This window comes from Engystomops pustulosus, chromosome 8, assembly GCF_040894005.1.
Source record: "Engystomops pustulosus chromosome 8, aEngPut4.maternal, whole genome shotgun sequence".
Taxonomy (NCBI): domain Eukaryota; kingdom Metazoa; phylum Chordata; class Amphibia; order Anura; family Leptodactylidae; genus Engystomops; species Engystomops pustulosus.
Window position 1 is genome coordinate 21057529 of NC_092418.1, and position 21267 is coordinate 21078795.

Sequence of the window (21267 nt, forward strand, 5' to 3'; positions counted from 1 at the left end):
ATGGATTTATACTGCAGTTTCTCCGTCAAATTCACGACCAAAGATGGCGGCTCGGGGGTTAATGGTCCTGACAGGTATAATAATAAAGTTACTTTAATCCTGGACCAGTGGGACCCGGTGCCTGCTGGATTATCGGGATGATATAGATGCCGTTTTGCGAGTCTTTTGGGATACAGCGTTATATTGTAGGTGGGATTATCAGATTTTGTTGTCATCCGATATCAGATTAGAGGGAAGGAGATGGGGATATAATGGGATCACTTGCATGAATTAGTTAAAAATCGGAATGAACAATGAATGTGAACAAAGTGATGACAGTAAGTGGCCTTCAAGGGGCTTTCATAGATATGACTGAGAGATGGGGGTCCGATACTCAGCTCTCCAGCCGCTCATTAGAAGTGAGCACCACTTCCGCTATCCAGGCTTATTAGTTCAGACCTAGTTGCAGCTTTTGTACCATTCAACTAAATGGGGCTGAGCTTTAATACTAAATGAAACCACTATGCAATGGATGGTGCTGTACTTGGTAAGCAATGGGGCACATTTACTTACCCGTCCGGAGGAGTTCACAAAAGTGCAATGTCCGACCAGTATGCACTGTGCACTAAGATTGTGCGCACGTTATCCTGCATGTGTCGCTTCCTTGCTCAGGTCCAAATCGCTGTGCTTCTGTTCTTATGATCGCCTCATTAATCCCTTCATTGCCTTTTATTTCAGGATCAATGTCAGAAGATGAGGGATTTTCTAACCAACGCCTCGTCCGACGAGCTGAACCTGGAGTCCAAAATTGAAAAACGCAGAAAGGAGCTGGAGAGAAACCGAGCGAGACTGCAGACTCTCCAGAGCGTCAGGTGAGCCAGGTTTCCGTCCCATTGAGAGACGCATTGTTCTCACTATCTCATTGCTGTGAGCGGCTGTACCTCGGCGCTGTGAGCGGCTGTACCTCGGCGCTGTGAGCGGCTGTACCTCGGCGCTGTGAGCGGCTGTACCTCGGCGCTGTGAGCGGCTATACATCGGTGGTCTCATTAAGTGTTGTCCCTGTCCTCATGTTTACAGACCGGCCTTTATGGATGAGTATGAGAAGCTGGAGGAAGAGCTGCAGAAGCAGTACGAGATCTACATGGACAAGTACCGCAACCTCTGCTTCCTGGAACAGCAGCTAGACGACCATCATCGCGTGGAGCAGGAACGCTTCGAGGTGAGGTTCTCGATTTGTTGCACAGTATAAGAACCTGTTCACACTGGTGTCATGGCTGCTGTCAATTTATTTTGAGTGGCGCAGCATACGAAGCTATCCTGGCCATCAACAACCAACAGGAACTTGAGAAAAAGCCCAATCAAGATCTACCCCAAAATGGCGCCACAAAAATACAAGCCCTCATACAGCTGCATTGTTGCAGCTCCATATATGGAAGAAATTTGCCTTTAAAGATGAACGAAATTTCCTGGGCATCAAAGTTCTGAGGCTGTGAGGTCATGTATGCCATGCCCGACCTCCTGGAGGCCTTTGTGGCATGGTCTGGCACCTTGTTAAGGTAGCGAATTTCTGCCAAGTCTGGTAGTCTCTCAAAACAAAGCCTCCCTCCTGGAGCCCCGACTCATCCAGGGGGTGGGGGTCGCTACAGAGCCCCATTTCTCTCCCTCACCAAGGACTTGGCAAGAGAGATGGGATAAGTTTTGGGATTCATGACCATGGTGCCTCGTCCCGGTATTGGCAGAATTTCTAATTTGGTTGAATCCAATTTTGCTCAGCTCTTGTTAAGGCTTATTTCAGGGTCAAACCCAAATTAATCTAAGTTTTAGTCAATTTCATGATTTATCTCTAGTTTTTATTTTTAGACAATACTTCTGCTGCCTGCAGTCACCACTAGAGGGAGCTCAGGAGTTTCCTGTGTTATTTTGTTAAAGGAAACCTACCACTTGAAGTGGCAGGTTTCAGATGGAAATACCGAGCACCATCTCAGGGTGAGCTGGTGCCGGAGCTTATTTTTGTTAGTGTTTTAAACTGCTGTATTGCGGTCTAAAACACTTTTTAAACTTTATAGCCGGCACAGGGAGGTACGCGCTCGGCGCTTACCATACGCGCGGCTCTCCTTCACTTCCTATGTAGCCGTGCGCACGGTCGCGCGCATGGTAAGCGCCGAGCGCGTACCTCCCTGCGCCGGCTATAAAGTTTAAAAAGTGTTTTAGACCGCAATACAGCGGTTTAAAACACTAACAAAAATAAGCTCCGGCACCAGCTCACCCTGAGATGGTGCTCGGTATTTCCATCTGAAACCTGCCACTTCAAGTGGTAGGTTTCCTTTAATGTATAAACTGCATTTTGGCTCCCTCTAGTGGCGGCTGCTTGAAGACTGAATCTTATCATTTAATCTACACAGGTGATAGCTAGGAAGGTTACAAGGTCAAAAGTGCTCCCTTATACTAGTCTCATCACTGGATCTGCTGCTTAGGAAGACGTATCTATTCCCTGGGGCTTACTCGCTGTATCCCTTGTGTTCTCCTGAGTTTTGATGACAACTTCTGTCAGCTCCCGTCAGCCATCTCTCAGTCCGTCACGTAGCGAGCGCTTGTGATGTGTTACTCGGCTGCGTACATTTCAGTAGCCCCGGAGCTCATCTACTGACTACACGCTCCCGCTGGGTGGCTGTCAATCACGCCTGATGTATGCAGTCACACAACGCTCATCCAAGCAAGGAAGCGGATGATAATTCCATGAATAAATGTAGTATGTATGGATTAATTTTCTGGGAGGATTTCTGATTACAGAGCAGCCCCCTCCCCTGCTGTATATTTATATATGGAGGAAAATGCGCTATTCATATGTACAGGCAGTATCAAAGGCAGTTAATTCCAGAATAATGAGCTGCGACTTCAAAGCAATCGGAAAAACAGCTCCCTGCTGGAACCACGGATTATACGTATGAGCTCGTTACACAAATACTATATATATATGTGTGTGTGTGTGTGTGTAATATATATATGTAATGTAATAATGTACACACACACACACACACACACACACACCCCCATCTTGAAAGAAAAAATTAAATTTCGATATTTTTTTCCAATCTTTTAAATTTTAATAACACGTGGTCATAAGTATGCAGACCCTTTGTGGTGACACTCATATTTAACTTTTGTCCATTTCCTTCTGATCCTCTTTGAGATGGTTCTACTCCTTCATTGGAGTCCAGCTGTGTTTCATTCAACTGATTGGACTTGATTAGGAAAGGCACACACCTGTCTATATAAAACCTCACAGATCACACTGCATGTCAGAGCCCATGAGAATCATGAGGTCTAAGGGTGTGTCCACACATTCAGTTTTTCAGATGCAGTTTTTGATGCTCAAACCAGTAGTGGAGGGAAAATACATGACACGGCACTGGGGAGTCCTGGTCGCCGTTTTCTTCTTCTACTGTAACCAGATCCAGACGTTGTACCTAAAGAAACACACTGACACCGCCTTTTTGGAATAATCTGGCCACAGCAGCCAATTTTATTATAACATACAACAAATATTGAAACATCAATAAACATTTCCCCCCCCCTCATAATCCTGATCCTAATAAGAAGAAAGGTCCTTGGAGCTCCAAATTACAAATGCCATTCTGCTCTTATCGTTATTACCCCCAACCGCCACCTCCGGTTCAAGGGCACCATATCTCGCAGATGGCTTTCCCAATTTTCCACTCCCCGGGACACCACCCAGCAGGAGTCCATACTGCCATACCCCTAGGCATGGCCCCGAATTCAGGGGAAAACTATCCGCCATGTTCTCCCCCGCTCCCCCTTGTAGCTCCACCAACTCCAAGGACTTTTCCCTTCCCCCTGCCACAGCAAGCAGGCCTTAACCCACCTTAAGACTGCGCAGCCCCCACCATTGACAGTGCTCGTTCCATTCCCCCTTGAATGCCAAGAGCCCACAAGTCAATGCCAACCGCGTTAAGGTGAACACCATCAGCTAGCCAATATTCAGCGCTGCCATCCTCCAATTCCTTGTGGCGAATCGCCAAACCCCCGTTCCTTACCACAAAACCGCCCACTGCTCTATTCAGCTTCACCCGGGCCCTGTTTAAACGGCTAACAGACCTCGCATGTCTCCAAACCCGTCTATAAACCACATCCGACCAAACAATCACCAAAGACGGGAATTCCACCATTAACTTCAACAAATCATGTTGTATATCTCTAATCAGCTCTCTCACCGGTTGTCCACCCAAGTCATTCCCCCCAACATGGAAAACGACTACCTCTGGACACTTATCCAATTCCACAAACTTCCGAAACTCCGATAGCACCTTCCCCCATTTCATCCCCCGAAAACCCAGCCAGAGCACTGTTACCTTCGTCCGATCAAAACCCAATTGCCTCCCATCAGGTCGCCATCAGGTGGCTGCTCTCTGAGACCCCCAATATACGTAGGAGTGTCCGAAAATCCATACCAATAAAGGGGTGCTACCTGTAAATACAAAAACAAAATTAACAACAAACAGCCTTGACTGAACTTAATCCAACTAAGGAGCGCTCTTACTCCTCCAGCAGCTGCGGTCGTACATAAGACTTATACCTCCCCGAACTCCATCTCCCAATACGTTTCACTGCTTCGGGGCCCAGCCCTCTACCTACAGCCTCCGTTGCTGCTCCGATTCTAAACGAATGTGATGCGAACGAACTCGCATCCAACCCCAGCCGAACCAAGCTTCTCCGGAACACCGCTGTAAACTGAAAACGGGAAAGAAACGACCCATCCGCATGACACAACAACGGGCCCGTTTCCTCTCCCCGGTCCTCCAAGAATTCCTTCAAACACCCCCAAGGACACATCACTGTCCCTCGTACCTCATACAACGTAACTCTGCGACCCATACCAAACAAATCAGTTTTCGATTTTTGTATACCAAACTCCACCCAATCAGTTCCCAATACCACATCCTCCCTTAACCCCCCTTAACTTTTTTGTTTGGCGCCACTAACTCCCCGATTCTCATAGCCCCATAAAATGCCCATGAAAAAGCCAATCGAAACAACTTCCTTTCATAAGCCGACTCACAAACCAACTGCAGCTCATCCCCCAAACGTTCCAACAAACCGAACAACACTGGCATTCTCCCATCCTTACTTACTCCTACCCCCTTTTTAAAACCCCGCAAAGCCTTCTTAAACAGAAAACTCTTAGTCATATCCGTCACTCCTTGTAAATTAAATCCAAAAGCTAACGCGGCAACCCCTCTGCTCACTTTTGCCCTAGACCATCCCAAGCTAGCCGCTCTCCCAATCCAAACCAACAATGCTGTCAATCGTTCATCATCGGTCCCTCCACCTCCCACTTCCCCCAGTAATCTGTCCCAACTATCCAATACCTCCTTGTACGCCGACCAAGTGCCTTCAGCCAGAGACGCTCTTATCAACGCCTCCGCCGTTCGAAGGCTATCTCCCACAGATGCGGCGGGCAGGGAATCCCTTCGTCTTCCGCGACCGGAGCCAGCTGCCGAAACCGATCCCACTGCAACCGAGACAATGCATCAGCAATGGAGTTCTCAATTCCCGGAACATGAACAGCAACCACCCATGAATTCAGCCCCAAGCACAATAATACCAAATGCCGCAACAGCCGCACCACCGGTGGAGACGATGCTGATACTCCATTGATCGCCTGTACTACTGCCTGGTTGTCGCAGTGAAATCTCACTTTCTTATTTCGAAAACGTTCCCCCCAAATCTCCACAGCTGCCACAATCGGGAACATCTCCAGACACGCCAGTTTCTTTGTTAACCCGGCCTCCAAACACTCTTTCGGCCATTCTCCCGCACACCACTGCCCCCCACAGTAAGCGCCAAAACCCACCGACCCGGCCGCATCAGTAAACAATTCCCAATCGTAGCTGTCCACTACCTCCTCCAGCATCAAAGAACGCCCGTTGTAATTTTCCAAAAACCCATCCCACACAACCAAATCCTCCCTTATTTCCCAGCTCAAACGAACAAAATGATGCGCCCCCTTTATTCCCACCGTTGCTGCCGCCAATCGTCTGCAGAAAACCCTGCCCATTGGTATAATTTTGCACGCGAAATTCAACTTACCTAACAATGATTGAACTTCCTTCAACCTCAACTTCTTAACCCTGCAACTCCTTCTTACCTCCTCCCTTAAAGCCACCAACTTATCCTCAGGTAACCTGCACTCCATTTTTTCAGTATCCAGCGTGATCCCCAGGAAAACCAGACAAGAAGTAGGCCCTTCAGTCTTTTCCTGAGCCAGTGGGACTCCAAACTTCCTCATTACCCACTCTATAGTAGCCAGTAGAGCCTGACATACCCTGGAATCTCCAGGTCCAATACACAAAAAATCATCTAAATAGTGAATTAGGGAGTCCACCCTCGCCTCTTGCTTCACCACCCATTCCAAAAACGAGCTGAATGCCTCAAAGTATGCGCACGACACCGAACACCCCATTGGAAGGCAGCGGTCGACATAAAAAGCTGACTCCCAAAAACACCCAAGCAGCCGCAGGCTATCCTGATGCACCGGCAATAACCGAAAAGCGGATTCGATATCCGTCTTCGCCAGCAGAGCCCCCTGTCCATACTTCCTCACCCATTCCACCTCCTTATCAAAAGATGTATACGCCACAGTACAAACTTCCGGTGAGATACCATCATTAACTGACAACCCCTTTGGGTAAGAAAGATGATGAATTAAACGAAATTTGTTCGTTTCTTTCTTTGGGACCACCCCTAGCGGAGACACAATCAATCCTTCAATCGGTATCCTTGCAAATGGACCCGCCATCCTCCCTAACTCCACTTCTTTAGCCAATTTTTCACGTACTACCCCAGGATATTGATATGCTGACTTCAAATTCCTAGTAGTAAATGGAACTGCGTGCCCCGGCGCCGGAATCCCAAAACCCTCCCCAAAACCCCCCCTCAATAACGCCGCTTTTTCCACCTCCGGGTATCTATTTAGATAAGGCTCCATCTCTAGAAGCCTCACCGGAGTCTCCCCCATGACCAGCGTTGCCTCCGCTACACCCCTTATTCTTTTTGAAACATTTTGCCGTCCCATGTGACGACCCTCCGCAAGTGGAGCACACATGCCTGAATTTACAGTTTGACCCGTACTTGCACAACCCATCATTAAACTGCCAGCAAGCCCCGCCCTTGATGCCGCTTGAACTTTCTTTCTGCTGGCCCGAGGAACTGGAACTACTAGTTCCGGCTTCCTCCCTCCCCCCTCGAAAGGACTGCCCAAATTTTACCGGCCCCATCACCTGTAGCCACAGTCCTATATCCTTCTGATCCCACCTGATACTAGGCCACACGGCCTTCCTCTGCCTAAAATCCTCGTCGTATCTGAGCCACGTCTGCCCCCCATACGACCTGTAAGCCTCCCCAATCGCGTTTTGATAACAAAATAACCCCGAACAGTTCTCAGGAGCCTTTTCCCCAATTACACTTGCTAGTATGGAATACGCCTGGAAACAGTTTTGAAAGGTCTGGGGAATCATTCGCCACCGCTTTTTCTCCTCCTCCTCCTTCTTTGATTCCTCCTTCTTCCCCTTGTCCAAATTAAATTTAGACAGCGGCAACAGCGAGAAAATCTCCACGTATTCGTCCCTCCAAATCTTCTCTTTTACTTCTTTCTTTAAATGAGACCCCAGCTGCCCCTCAAAACACACATACACTTCCCCTTTTGCCCTGTCGTCCAACCGAACCCTCTCATCCTTCTCCTTTTCCGTCTGAACAGACACCGTCACCCCCGAATCCCTTCGCCAAACGCCCCCCGTCCCCTGCCCAGACCACGGTACCCATGCTGCCACTGGAGACGCCCCTGCTATCGATCCCTCACACCTTGTTAACAACTCACGCATACTCCCCATCAATGACCTCATCTCTTCCACAGTCCCCCCATCACTCACTCCACTCCTTGGAGACCCCAAACCCCCCTGACTGAACAGACACAGAAACTGACTCACCATGCTGCGTGGGTGCTGTGTGCCCACCAGCGGCCAGGACGTTCTCCACCCGTTGCACGCTCCTCTCGCTGTTTTCTGCAGACAGATGGCTGCTGGCTCCTGAACAACCACAGCAGGACAGGCAAGCCGCACTGGGGGACTGTGCCACTGATGATGCTGCCACCGCTGGAGCGGCGCCGCCTTCTCCCCTTCTGCATCCCGCCTCTTCTCCCACCATCACCGACCATGCAGCCCCTGCACGGGGCCCACGAGTATCTCCAGGTTCCACTGCTGTAGTAGTCGACAAACGGGCGCCCCCCCCCCCCCGACGGAACATCGCCAGTAGTGGGCCCTGCGATCGCCAGTAAAGAGCTCCCACGCCGTCCTGAACCACCTGCTCCCGGCCTGCGATTTTGACCAGGCCGTGGAACGCTGTCCGTGCCACCCGCCCGGGTACCTGGATTCCTCTCAGCGCGGGAGCGACGGTTACCTGCGCCTGATCCCGTGCTCCGCGCTGGAGGGTCCCTAGAGGGGCTCCTAACCCGACGGCGGGTGTGGGGAGTAGCCTCTGGACTAAGGCGATCGGGCGGTCGCGATCTCCTGGAGCGCCGTACTCCCTGCTCCTGACCTCCCGTCTCCTGAGCTGCCGTCCCTGCTCCGCTGCCAACATCCGCATGTACTCCTCCAACGCCCGGCAGCTCCATCGCCTCCATCACTTGCTGGCGCAGCTCCGGACCACCTGCTGCTGCCAGCGCCCGAAGCTGTGATAGAAGCGCCGCCACATCTGCCATCAGTTCTCTCAATCTGCTGTTACTCCTTTGCCTGATAAACCTAAAATGGCTGATCCCCTCACTACTCCTATCAAATTTAATACCTCCCCCTAACTACTCCCGCCACTAATTACCCCTCCCCCTAACAACGGCTTCCTCCCCCTGGACCGCGTCATGCCGGCCTCCCCCAACGCTGTGGGTACGTCCTCTTCTGGAGGAGTAGCACTTCTTAATGAAAATCCTCACCCATTATGATCCACACCAAAACTGGATCTGAAAAACTGAACGTGCGGCTGCACCCTGGGGGACTTCCTAAGGAGCTCAGAGACAGAATTGTGGCAAGGCACAGATCTAGACAAGGTTACAAAAGAATTTCTGCAGAACTCAAGGTTCCCAAGAGCACAGTGGTCTCCATAATCCTTAAATGGAAGAAGTTTGGGACGACCACATCTCTTCCGCGGCCTAACCGTCCAGCCAAACTAAGCAATCGTGGGAGAAGAGCCTTGGTGAGAGGTACAGAAGAACCCTAAGATCACTGTGGCTGAGCTCCAGAGATGCGGTAGGGAGATGGGAGTCACCTATCACTGCAGCCTCCACCACTCAGGCTTTATGGTAGATTCTGGAAGCCTCTCCTCAGTGCAATACATATGAAAGCACCATAGAGGGGCACATTTACTAAGGGTCCGCGGACCCCATTTCCGGCGGGTTCCCAACTATTTCCGTTTAACAGGGGGTTTTGGCGCATGCGACACAAATCGAGGGGCGTGGCCAACAGACAACCCGATTGATTCAGACTGAGTGTGGGATTTCAAAATTCTAATTGTGTCGCAAGACAATGCACTCACATGCACCGGGAAGAATAAGGGGAACTCCGGCAGACCTGAGCGGGGAAGCGAAACATGCAGGATATCGGGCGCACAATCTTGTTGAATCGCGGCAGACTTCATCCTCGTTGGACAACACATGTCGGGGATCGCGCAGAGACCGGGTAAGTAAATGTGCCCCACAGTGTGCAAAACACATGAAGGATCCCGGACTATGAGAAATACAGGGAAGCACGGTGGCTCAGTGGTTAGCACTACAGTCTTGCAGCACTTGGTTCAAGTCACCCAGGTCAACATCTGCAAAGAGTTTGTATGTTTTCTCCGTCTTTGCGTGGGTTTCCTCCGGGTCCTCCGGTTTCCCCCCACACTCCCATTGGGGGCAGAGACTGGTTTGACAAAAACTCTGTACAGCGCTGAGTAATCTGCGTGCGCTATATAAATTATTATTATTATTATAATACTGATCATCGGGGGGGGGCAGAGTACACATTAATGAGCGAAAAAAAAGAACTTTATTGATCCTGCCATTTGGCTGCAATGAAACAAAGAGTGAAAAATGTAAAGGTGTCTGAATACTTTCCGTACCCCCTGTAGGTACCCAAGACCTATGGATTTGTATAAAATGATTCCTATGTTACTTATTATCCAGACTGACCTGTAGTCTGCAGACTTTTCACTAGATTGTATTATAGGGGCTGCACTAGATGTAAAGGGATGATGTGTAATACTGGATCCAGTGCAGATCACTTATGTACCATGTTTCATTTCAGGTACCACCGACCCCCATTCTCTTGATCCATGGGGGTCGGGGGTCCCACCCCTAGGATTCTTGCAAATTATTAAGTTATCCCTCTTTTCTGTGGAATTGGAATACTCCTTTAAGACATATCCCATAGGATACATTATAATTCCAGGACTCTGGGATCTGCATCTATATTGAAGGACCCCCCCATTGGAGAGGGGGCATCATGTGTCCCCCCTTCTCTCTATATTCACTTCTAACGGCCTCCTGTTGCAACTTTAAAGGGGTTTGGCCCAAGTATCATTGCTATCCCTGTCCTCCAACAAGATTGTAGTTTAACCCCAGTTGGGGAGAGGTGCCCCCTGCTGCCCCCCCATTCCTGGGGGCTTCCAGCTGCTGTCTAATAATCCGCCCAGTGTATACTTCTACCCCCTCCCCAAATGTCATAGTTCGGTATAAATATGTGATGAGATCAGATTCCACCATATTGTCATTTACCCTGGCACCCGCAGACACTGAATACCATCACCCGCTATAATGACGCGGCCGCTCCCCTGCACCCGGGGATAATGAGCACCCGGCGGGCGGCTCTATTGTCGCTGGGGCTGCTGGTGGGTGTCAGGGGTCTGGACCGTGATGGGTTTTTCTACATAATACATCAATTCCAGAGATTTAGAAAAGCTTGTAGTGTGGGTGATCTCTGTGCCGCCATAGGCACAGGCGAGTTTATCATCTATTCTGCCCTTCAGTACCGGAACCTATACCAGGAAACGGACCCCAAAGCGACACCATCCAGGGCTGTCCTATAGTAGGGAAAGGGATGCGACTGTGACACGTAGCACCTACCTGTACATTGTACCCCTCTTCATGATAGTACTGCCCCCCATAGACCCGCGCTCTGTGTATCTCTGTTATACCGGGTCTAGGTCCTGTACATGGAAGATATCCGGTCCCTTGTGTGGATTAACCCCTTCCTGCCCACTGAGCAGATGTGCCTAGCAGATTGCCGTGTGTGCCAGGCGGGGGGCTCCCCAGCTGCCAGCATTGATCTCATACATTTTTATACATCCTTATGTTTCCTATTACCCTTTCCAGCCCCCCGTCTGGTGAAGAGCCTTCCTCCATCGCTGCACACACATCCGGACATCCTCTTCATACCAGGAGGGATCGATCCCTGCTCCGGCCTCTAGCATCAGAAGCCTAGATGACTGAACAAAGTCCCCGTCCATCCTTGTTACTAGGTTTTCTTTTCACTTAAAGAAACCCCCAGGTACAAAAAGTGCAGGGCCAGGACACAAAGCGAGAACTGCTGCGCTATGCCCCGCCCCCTCAGGCCCAACTAAAAGTATAACACATTATCCGTTTTACGGGACGTAATCTCTTGGCACCACAGAAAGTTTTATGCCTTTCCATCTAGATCCATACAGTTCCAACAGTTTCACCGGATAGGAAATAACAAGTCTGCTGGGACCCCCAATTAGTATAAGAATGAGACCCCCAGCAATCCAGGTAATTTCAGCAGTCCCACAGAATTGGAGAACCAGAGCTGCGCTATGCTCAGCAATTTCTGACACTCTTATAATATTGAATGGAGCAGAAGGAAGCATTAGTGAAACGGGACCCCCTGCAAGCCGGAGAGGAGCGCCCTCATGCGCCATTCAATACTATAAGAGTGTCAGAATTTGCTGAGCATAGCACTGTGGGAATGCTGTAGATACCTGAGCGCTGTGCTCTTACTGGCTAATGAATGGAGCGTCAATGTGTTGGTGAGCATTTAAACGGTTAACACCCACAATAGGCACCGAGTATTAGCAACGGGTATTTGCAGCAAACATCCAGTGAGTATGTAGAGGGCTCAGCCTGTGAGCCCTCTTCATACTCCACCCTATCACATCGGGACGTTTAGGAACATCCAAATGCGATAAAGAGTTAATGAAATGTCCGGAAGCACCCTCCCCTCATTAATAAAATGTCCGGCTGCAGCCTCTTCTCACTAATGAAATGTCCGGCTGCAGCCTCTTCTCACTAATGAAATGTCTGAGAGCAGCCTCCCCTCATTAATGAAATGTCCAGCTGCAGCCTCCCCTCATTAATGAAATGTCCGGCTGCAGCCTCCCCTCATTAATGAAATGTTTTGCAGCAGCCTCCCCTCACTAATGAAATGTCCGGCTGCAGCCTCCCCTCATTAATGAAATGTTCAGCAGCAGCCTCCCCTCACTAAGATATGTCAGGCTGCAGCCTCCCCACACTAAGATATGTCCGGCTGCAGCCTCTCCTCACTAATGAAATGTCCGAGAGCAGCCTCCCCGCTTTAATAAAATGTCCAGCTGCAGCTTCCCCCCTTTAATAAAATGTCCAGCTGCAGCCTCCCCTCATTTAATAAAATGTCCGGCTGCAGCCTCCCCTCATTAATGAAATGTTCGGCAGCAGCCTCCCCTCACTACGATATGTCCGAGAGCAGCCTCCCCTCATTAATAAAATGTCCGGCTGCAGCCTCCCCTCATTAATGAAATGCAGCCTCCCCTCATTAATGAAATATTCGGCAACAGCCTCCCCTAATTAATGAAATGTTCGACAGCAGCCTCCACTTACTAATGAAATGTCTGAGAGCAGCAGCCTCCCCTCATTAATGAAATGTTCGGCAGCAGCCTCCCCTCATTAATGAAATGACTGGCAGCAGCCTCCCCTCATTAATGAAATACAGAGCGCACAGACTTGCCTGTACGCTGTGGTAATCAGTCATGTATGTCTCTTACACACATACAATCGATTTTCTTCCCATTCCATTCCCAGGTCCAGCTCACTCCAGTATAAGCCGAAGGGGGGCTTCTTCGGTCTTATACTTGAGTACATACAGTAGTACTTACCTCGCTCCAGCTCTTGTTCACACAGAGTGGCTCTGCAGTCTCATGTGCACAACTCCTTGTTGCGGTACATTTTTAACATGCAAACGCACTATATGGCAGTAGATTGTGCTGGTAACATCAAGTACTGACCGCTGTGTGAGGCGTGGGCTCTATTCACTCCCCGGCACAAGGGGTTAACAAGCTGCTAAAATCCTCCCTACCCCACACAGGTAGAGGGGTCGGCTTCCTGCGGGGAGGACTCTCTGCCCCCTCCGTACTGACTCTTCCCTCAGGTGCAGGTACACAGCTCATCCTGCAGGGGGGGCCTTATCACTGTGCAGATGACAGGAGCCTTTGATTACTTTCCACCGCCCCTGGAGGTCGAGCGTTGATTAAATTGGACAAATATTCCACTTTTCGGGGGGAAAATAAGTGGTTTTGGATTAGATGAATTATACATGCCGGGGGTTTGACTTGTAGATTTTTTTTTCTGTGCAGAAATCACAATAATGGAACAATGTAGAAAATTAATTCCAGCTGGATCGGCGGCGGCACAGTCATGTTACCCCAGTTCTGAACTATTCAGGAAAAGGCCAAATTTCAAGCTTATAGGTTGTGCCTGTCTGTAATCTGACCACGCCTAAGATTATGTAAATTTCAAAAAAATTTATAGAGATTCAGAGATAAGCAGTGATTTAGTAGTCTGGTAATCCGTATACAGGGAGCTCCCCCTAGTGGTGGCTGCACATAGATAAGATTTTGTCATCAGACCTTGGAGGCTTTGTGCAGAGAGCCAAGAGCACAGCAGTGTGAGGGCAGAAGATCCCACAGACTATAATGGGGTCATGTGGGATTTCATTGTGAGGGGTCTATGAGTATCTACGGTGGTCCTTGAGCAAGAGGAGACCTTCATCTTGGTAGGGTTCTTCTGTATCATGTGTCTCTGTCAGGATTGTCTAGGCCTGACCCCATCAAGATTATTCTTGGATATCTTTGCGGCGTATGATGGGGGTCACACATGTTCGGTGGTCCAGTCCCATCTCCTCCTGCCTGCGGGATGTTGGGTCACTTCTGTCACCACTTGCGTTGGTCAGAAATAGCGCCGGGTACCTAAATATAGTATAGAGGAGGAGGCGCAGAGCCCCGGAGGTCTTCGTGTAACGCGTCTCAGCTGGGACCTGGGATGTCATGTGGCTGCTTAGCTTTCTGTCCTGGGCAGATGTTAAGTGCTGGGAATCTTCTCCAGATGAATAGACCTGTCTCATCCCATCCCCTCCCGGCCCGCCGAGCACCATGGACTCCTGCACCGGCGCATGTGCTGATCCGGGACCTGTCCCTGTTACTCGGCGCTGTCACCGGCCCGTGGGGCTTTCACCTAGACTCATCGTCTCAAGACCAACTAAGCAAATGTGAAGGAACATCCAGGGGAAGGACACCCCGATCTCTGCAGGAATCCTGTCACCCATGTACTCATAGTGTAGCTCCGGGGCAGAGGGACAGGGACCTACCTTACCCCCCACATCATCATGTCCTATGTGTCCTGCAGGAGGCCGAGAACACACTGAGGCTGATGCAGAGCAAACTGAGGGAGGAGGAGACCCGGCTGCAGAAGTCCGCAAGTAAGAAGGATACTACCTCCGCTGCCTGTACATCACGTACTACCTCCGCTACCTGTACATCACATACTAACCCCGCTACCTGTACATCACATACTAACCCAGCTACCTGTACATCACATACTACCTCTGCTACCTGTACATCACATACTACCTCCGCTGCCTGTGCATCACATACTACCTCCGCTGCCTGTGCATCACATACTGCCTTTGCTACCTGTACATCACATACTACCTCTGCTACCTGTACATCGCATACTACCTCCGCTGCCTGTACATCACATACTACCTCCGCTGCCTGTACATCACATACTACCTCCGCTGCCTGTACATCACATACTACCTCCGCTGCCTGTACATCACATACTACCTCCGCTGCCTGTACATCACATACTAACCCAGCTACCTGTGCATCACATACTACCTCTGCTACCTGTACATCACATACTACCTCTGCTACCTGTACATCACATACTACCTCCGCTGCCTGTGCATCACATACTACCTCCGCTGCCTGTGCATCACATACTACCTCCGCTGCCTGTGCATCACATACTACCTCCGCTGCCTGTGCATCACATACTACCTCCGCTGCCTGTGCATCACATACTGCCTCCGCTGCCTATACATCACATACTACCTTCGCTACCTGTACATCACATACTATCTCCGCTACCTGTACATCACATACTACCTCCGCTACCTGTACATCACATACTACCTCCGCTGCCTGTGCATCACATACTGCCTTTGCTACCTGTACATCACATACTACCTCTGCTACCTGTACATCGCATACTACCTCCGCTGCCTGTACATCGCATACTACCTCCGCTGCCTGTACATCGCATACTACCTCCGCTGCCTGTATATCACATACTACCTCCGCTGCCTGTACATCACATACTAACCCAGCTACCTGTACATCACATACTACCTCTGCTGCCTGTACATCACATACTACCTCCGCTACCTGCACATCACATACTACCTCCGCTACCTGTACATCACATACTACCACCGCTAACTGTGCAACACATACTGCCTCCGCTACCTGTACATTACATACTACCACCGCTAACTGTGCAACACATACTACCCCCGCTACCTGTACATCACATACTGCCTCCGCTACATGTACATCACATACTACCACCGCTACCTGTACATCACATACTACCACCGCTAACTGTGCAACACATACTGCCTCCACTACCTGTACATCGCATACTACCTCCACTACCTGTACATCGCATACTACCTCCGCTACCTGTACATCACATACTACCTCCGCTACCTGTACAACACATACTACCGCCGCTACCTGTGTATCACTTACTACCTCCGCTACCTGTACAACACATACTACCACCGTTAACTGTACAACATATACTACCACCCTACCTGCGCATCACATGCTACCCCTGCTACCTGAACATCACATACTACCTCTGCTAACTGCATCCTCATACACATATTCCTGGGGTGTTGGCCACATAATGATTCACTATAGATTTCGGCACACTATGGGGTCCCCTCAGCTCATTGATTTTTTTTTTTTTGCCCTGTAGACAGCAATGAAGATTCGGACAGTGACATCCAGGAGGACGAGGGCTCTGATGATATGGAAGATGATGACAGAAGACCCGGCAAGTTCCACCTGGGCCGCAGCATGCCCATACAAGGTACTGGTGCCGACTACAGAGCATAGCCCCATACAGGGTACTGGTGCTTAGTACACAGCATAGCCCCATACAAGGTACTGGTGCCTAGTACACAGCATAGCCCCATACAAGGTACTGGTGCCTAGTACACAGCATAGCCCATACAAGGAACTGGTGCCGACTACAGAGCATAGCCCCATACAAGGTACTGGTGCTTAGTACACAGCATAGCCCATACAGGGTACTGGTACCTAGTACACAGCATAGCCCCATACAAGGTACTGGTGCTTAGTACACAGCATAGCCCCATACAAGGTACTGGTGCCTAGTACACAGCATAGCCCATACAAGGAACTGGTGCCTAGTACACAGCATAGCCCATACAGGGTACTGGTGCCTAGTACACAGCATAGCCCCACACAAGGTACTGGTACCGACTACAGAGCATAGCCCCATACAAGGTACTGGTGCTTAGTACACAGCATAGCCCCATACAAGGTTCTGGTGCCTAGTACACAGCATAGCCCCATACAGGGTACTGGTGCCTAGTACACAGCATAGCCCCATACAGGGTACTGGTGCCTAGTACACAGCATAGCCCCATACAGGGTACTGGTGCCTAGTACAGAGCATAGCCCCATACAAGGTTCTGGTGCCTAGTACACAGCATAGCCCCATACAGGGTACTGGTGCCTAGTACACAGCATAGCCCCATACAGGGTACTGGTGCCTAGTACACAGCTTAGCCCCATACAAGGTACTGGTGCCTAGTACACAGCATAGCCCCATACAGGGTACTGGTGTCTAGTACACAGCATAGCCCCATACAAGGTACTGGTGCCTAGTACACAGCATAGCCCCATACAGGGTACTGGTGGCTAGTACAGAGCATAGCCCCATACAAGGTTCTGGTGCCTAGTACACAGCATAGCCCCATACAGGGTACTGGTGCCTAGTACACAGCATAGCCCCATACAGGGTACTGGTGCCTAGTACACAGCATAGCCCCATACAGGGTACTGGTGCCTAGTACAGAGCTTAGCCCCATACAAGGTACTGGTGCCTAGTACACAGCATAGCCCCATACAGGGTACTTGTGCCTTGTACACAGCATAGCCCCATACAAGGTACTGGTGCTTAGTACACAGCATAGCCCCATACAAGGTACTGGTGCCTAGTACACAGCATAGCCCCATACAAGGTACTGGTGCCTAGTACACAGCATAGCCCCATACAGGGTACTGGTGCCTAGTACACAGCATAGCCCCATACAGGGTACTGGTGCCTAGTACACAGCATAGCCCCATACAAGGTACTGGTGCTTAGTACACAGCATAGCCCCATACAAGGTACTGGTGCCTAGTACACAGCATAACCCCATACAGGGTACTGGTGCCTAGTACACAGCATAGCCCCATACAGGGTACTGGTGCCTAGTACACAGCATAGCCCCATACAGGGTACTGGTGCCTAGTACAGAGCATAGCCCCATACAAGGTTCTGGTGCCTAGTACACAGCATAGCCCCATACAGGGTACTGGTGCCTAGTACACAGCTTAGCCCCATACAAGGTACTGGTGCCTAGTACACAGCATAGCCCCATACAAGGTAGTGGTGCCTAGTACACAGCATAACCCCATACAAGGTACTGGTGCTTAGTACACAGCATAGCCCCATACAAGGTTCTGGTGCCTAGTACACAGCATAGCCCCATACAGGGTACTGGTGCCTAGTACACAGCTTAGCCCCATACAAGGTACTGGTGCCTAGTACACAGCATAGCCCCATACAGGGTACTGGTGCCTAGTACACAGCATAGCCCCATACAAGGTACTGGTGCTTAGTACACAGCATAGCCCCATACAAGGTACTGGTGCCTAGTACACAACATAACCCCATACAAGGTACTGGTGCTTAGTACACAGCATAGCCCCATACAAGGTACTGGTGCCTAGTACACAACATAACCCCATACAAGGTACTGGTGCTTAGTACACAGCATAGCCCCATACAAGGTACTGGTGCCTAGTACACAGCATAGCCCCATACAGGGTACTGGTGGCTAGTACAGAGCATAGCCCCATACAAGGTTCTGGTGCCTAGTACACAGCATAGCCCCATACAGGGTACTGGTGCCTAGTACACAGCATAGCCCCATACAGGGTACTGGTGCCTAGTACACAGCATAGCCCCATACAGGGTACTGGTGCCTAGTACACAGCATAGCCCCATACAAGGTACTGGTGCCTAGTACACAGCATAGCCCCATACAAGGTACTGGTGCCTAGTACACAGCATAGCCCCATACAAGGTACTGGTGCCTAGTACACAGCATAGCCCCATACAAGGTACTGGTGCCTAGTACACAGCATAGCCCCATACAGGGTACTGGTGCCTAGTACACATCATAGCCCCATACAGGGTACTGGTGCCTAGTACACAGCATAGCCCCATACAAGGTACTGGTGCCTAGTACACAGCATAACCCCATACAAGGTACTGGTGCCTAGTACACAGCATAGCCCCATACAGGGTACTGGTGCCTAGTACACAGCATAGCCCCATACAGGGTACTGGTGCCTAGTACACAGCATAGCCCCATACAAGGTACTGGTGCCTATTACACAGCATAGCCCCATACAGGGTACTGTTGCCTAGTATACAGCATAGCCCCATACAGGGTACTGGTGCCTAGTACACAGCATAGCCCCATACAGGGTACTGGTGCCTAGTATACAGCATAGCCCCATACAGGGTACTGGTGCCTAGTATACAGCATAGCCCCATACAGGGTACTGGTGCCTAGTATACAGCATAGCCCCATACAGGGTACTGGTGCCTAGTATACAGCATAGCCCCATACAGGGTACTGGTGCCTAGTACACAGCATAGCCCCATACAGGGTACTGGTGCCTAGTACACAGCATAGCCCCATACAGGGTACTGGTGCCTAGTACACAGCATAGCCCCATACAGGGTACTGGTGCCTAGTACACAGCATAGCCCCATACAGGGTACTGGTGCCTAGTACACAGCATAGCCCCATACAGGGTACTGGTGCCTAGTACACAGCATAGCCCCATACAGGGTACTGGTGCCTAGTACACAGCATAGCCCCATACAAGGTACTGGTGCCTAGTACACAGCATAACCCCATACAAGGTTCTGGTGCCTAGTACACAGCATAGCCCCACACAAGATACTGGTGCCTAGTACACAGCATAGCCCCATACAAGGTACTGGTGCCTAGTATACAGCATAGCCCCATACAGGGTGCTGGTGCCTAGTACACAGCATAGCCCCATACAAGGTACTGGTGCCTAGTACACAGCATAGCCCCATACAGGGTACTGGTGCCTAGTATACAGCATAGCCCCATACAGGGTACTGGTGCCTAGTATACAGCATAGCCCCATACAGGGTACTGGTGCCTAGTATACAGCATAGCCCCATACAGGGTACTGGTGCCTAGTATACAGCATAGCCCCATACAGGGTACTGGTGCCTAGTATACAGCATAGCCCCATACAGGGTACTGGTGCCTAGTATACAGCATAGCCCCATACAGGGTACTGGTGCCTAGTATACAGCATAGCCCCATACAGGGTACTGGTGCCTAGTATACAGCATAGCCCCATACAGGGTACTGGTGCCTAGTATACAGCATAGCCCTGTGATGGGATCAGGGACTCCGCTGATCTCCAGCTACATTGACCCTTTCTTATAGGAATGGAAATTCTTGAATTTTTGTTCTAATCCTCACCCTATAGATAACATGTCTGTGTTGTTACAGGAAGGGGGGCTCGTATTGTGGGGACCATGCACGGAGGGGACAGTGATGAGGTAAGTGACCAGAACTTTCTACTATAATGATATATACCACCGTGTCCCCTGTGCTCAGGATGTCATCACATCCAGGTGTCTCAGCACTGCCGCCTTGTGGCCCAGCAAGGAATTGCAGCCCTGTAAACTTCTGCATATTGGATTTTATTATCATTTATCTATTCTTCTAGCCCCTTCCCCCTGCAAAGCAATAGCCAAATATACGGGTCTGACTTCTGTTACCCACCCCCCAAACCATCCAAATAGGGTTGTTGCACTCCTAGCCGCCCTGTCTCAAAGACTAGTGACAAGGGAAACTGTCAGCAGGTACGTACATGCAGTACTGCAGGCAGTGTTAGGTATTGTCCCTGGAGATATGTGTAATCAGACCTTTGTGTGTTGTTTGTATGGATTTCTAGCATCTCTACTGGGGTTCTGTCCTCACACTGCTGTGCTCTGCACTGTTTGCAGCCATTTTGGGTACATTTTCCTGTAGAGATGTGTAATGATACCTTTATGTTAGTAGCAGCAGGACTGTGGGATAATTTATTTATATTCCAGTATTATAGACTGGGAGTGGGTCCTCACACTGCTGTGCTCTTAGCATCGAACCACCCCCCAGCTCCTCTCCTGCTGTGTTGAATACTTATGCATCAGCGCGGATGAAAGAGTCAAGGCAGCAATTCAATGCAGAGAGCTGCGTGCACAGCAGTGTGAGGACATGCCCTCAGTGCAATCCTGGAATATAACTCCATATATCACAGTCCTGCTGCTACTAACATACACTAAGCTCTGATTACAGGGCTCTCCAGGGACAATACATAACACTGACTGCAGTCTACTTACTGACGGTTTCCCTTGACAGCCCCCCATTAAGAATATGTCGGCCATATTTTCCAGGATGAGCCTTACAAGGGATAGGGATATTCGGATCATTCATGATGTTGTGATTCCTCCTCCTTGAGGTCTGTGGTCCTGCAGGGAGGGAGTGGGTAGGCCATGGATTTTGCTGCATGTTATAG

The 21267-nt window shown here is 50.0% G+C and overlaps 1 protein-coding gene across 7 annotated transcripts in view; it reads left to right on the plus strand.

Moving 5' to 3' along the window:
- The window catches only part of CLUAP1 (clusterin associated protein 1), an 89728-nt gene that overhangs the window by 67684 nt on the left and 777 nt on the right, over nucleotides 1-21267 (plus strand). For all 7 annotated transcript variants that reach the window (XM_072120147.1, XM_072120144.1, XM_072120149.1 and 4 more), the window contains 5 exons: nucleotides 718-851; nucleotides 1057-1198; nucleotides 14690-14762; nucleotides 16331-16444; nucleotides 20217-20266. In XM_072120147.1, the coding sequence (XP_071976248.1) occupies nucleotides 718-851; nucleotides 1057-1198; nucleotides 14690-14762; nucleotides 16331-16444; nucleotides 20217-20266 (513 nt within the window). The remainder of the gene's footprint in view (nucleotides 1-717; nucleotides 852-1056; nucleotides 1199-14689; nucleotides 14763-16330; nucleotides 16445-20216; nucleotides 20267-21267) is intronic.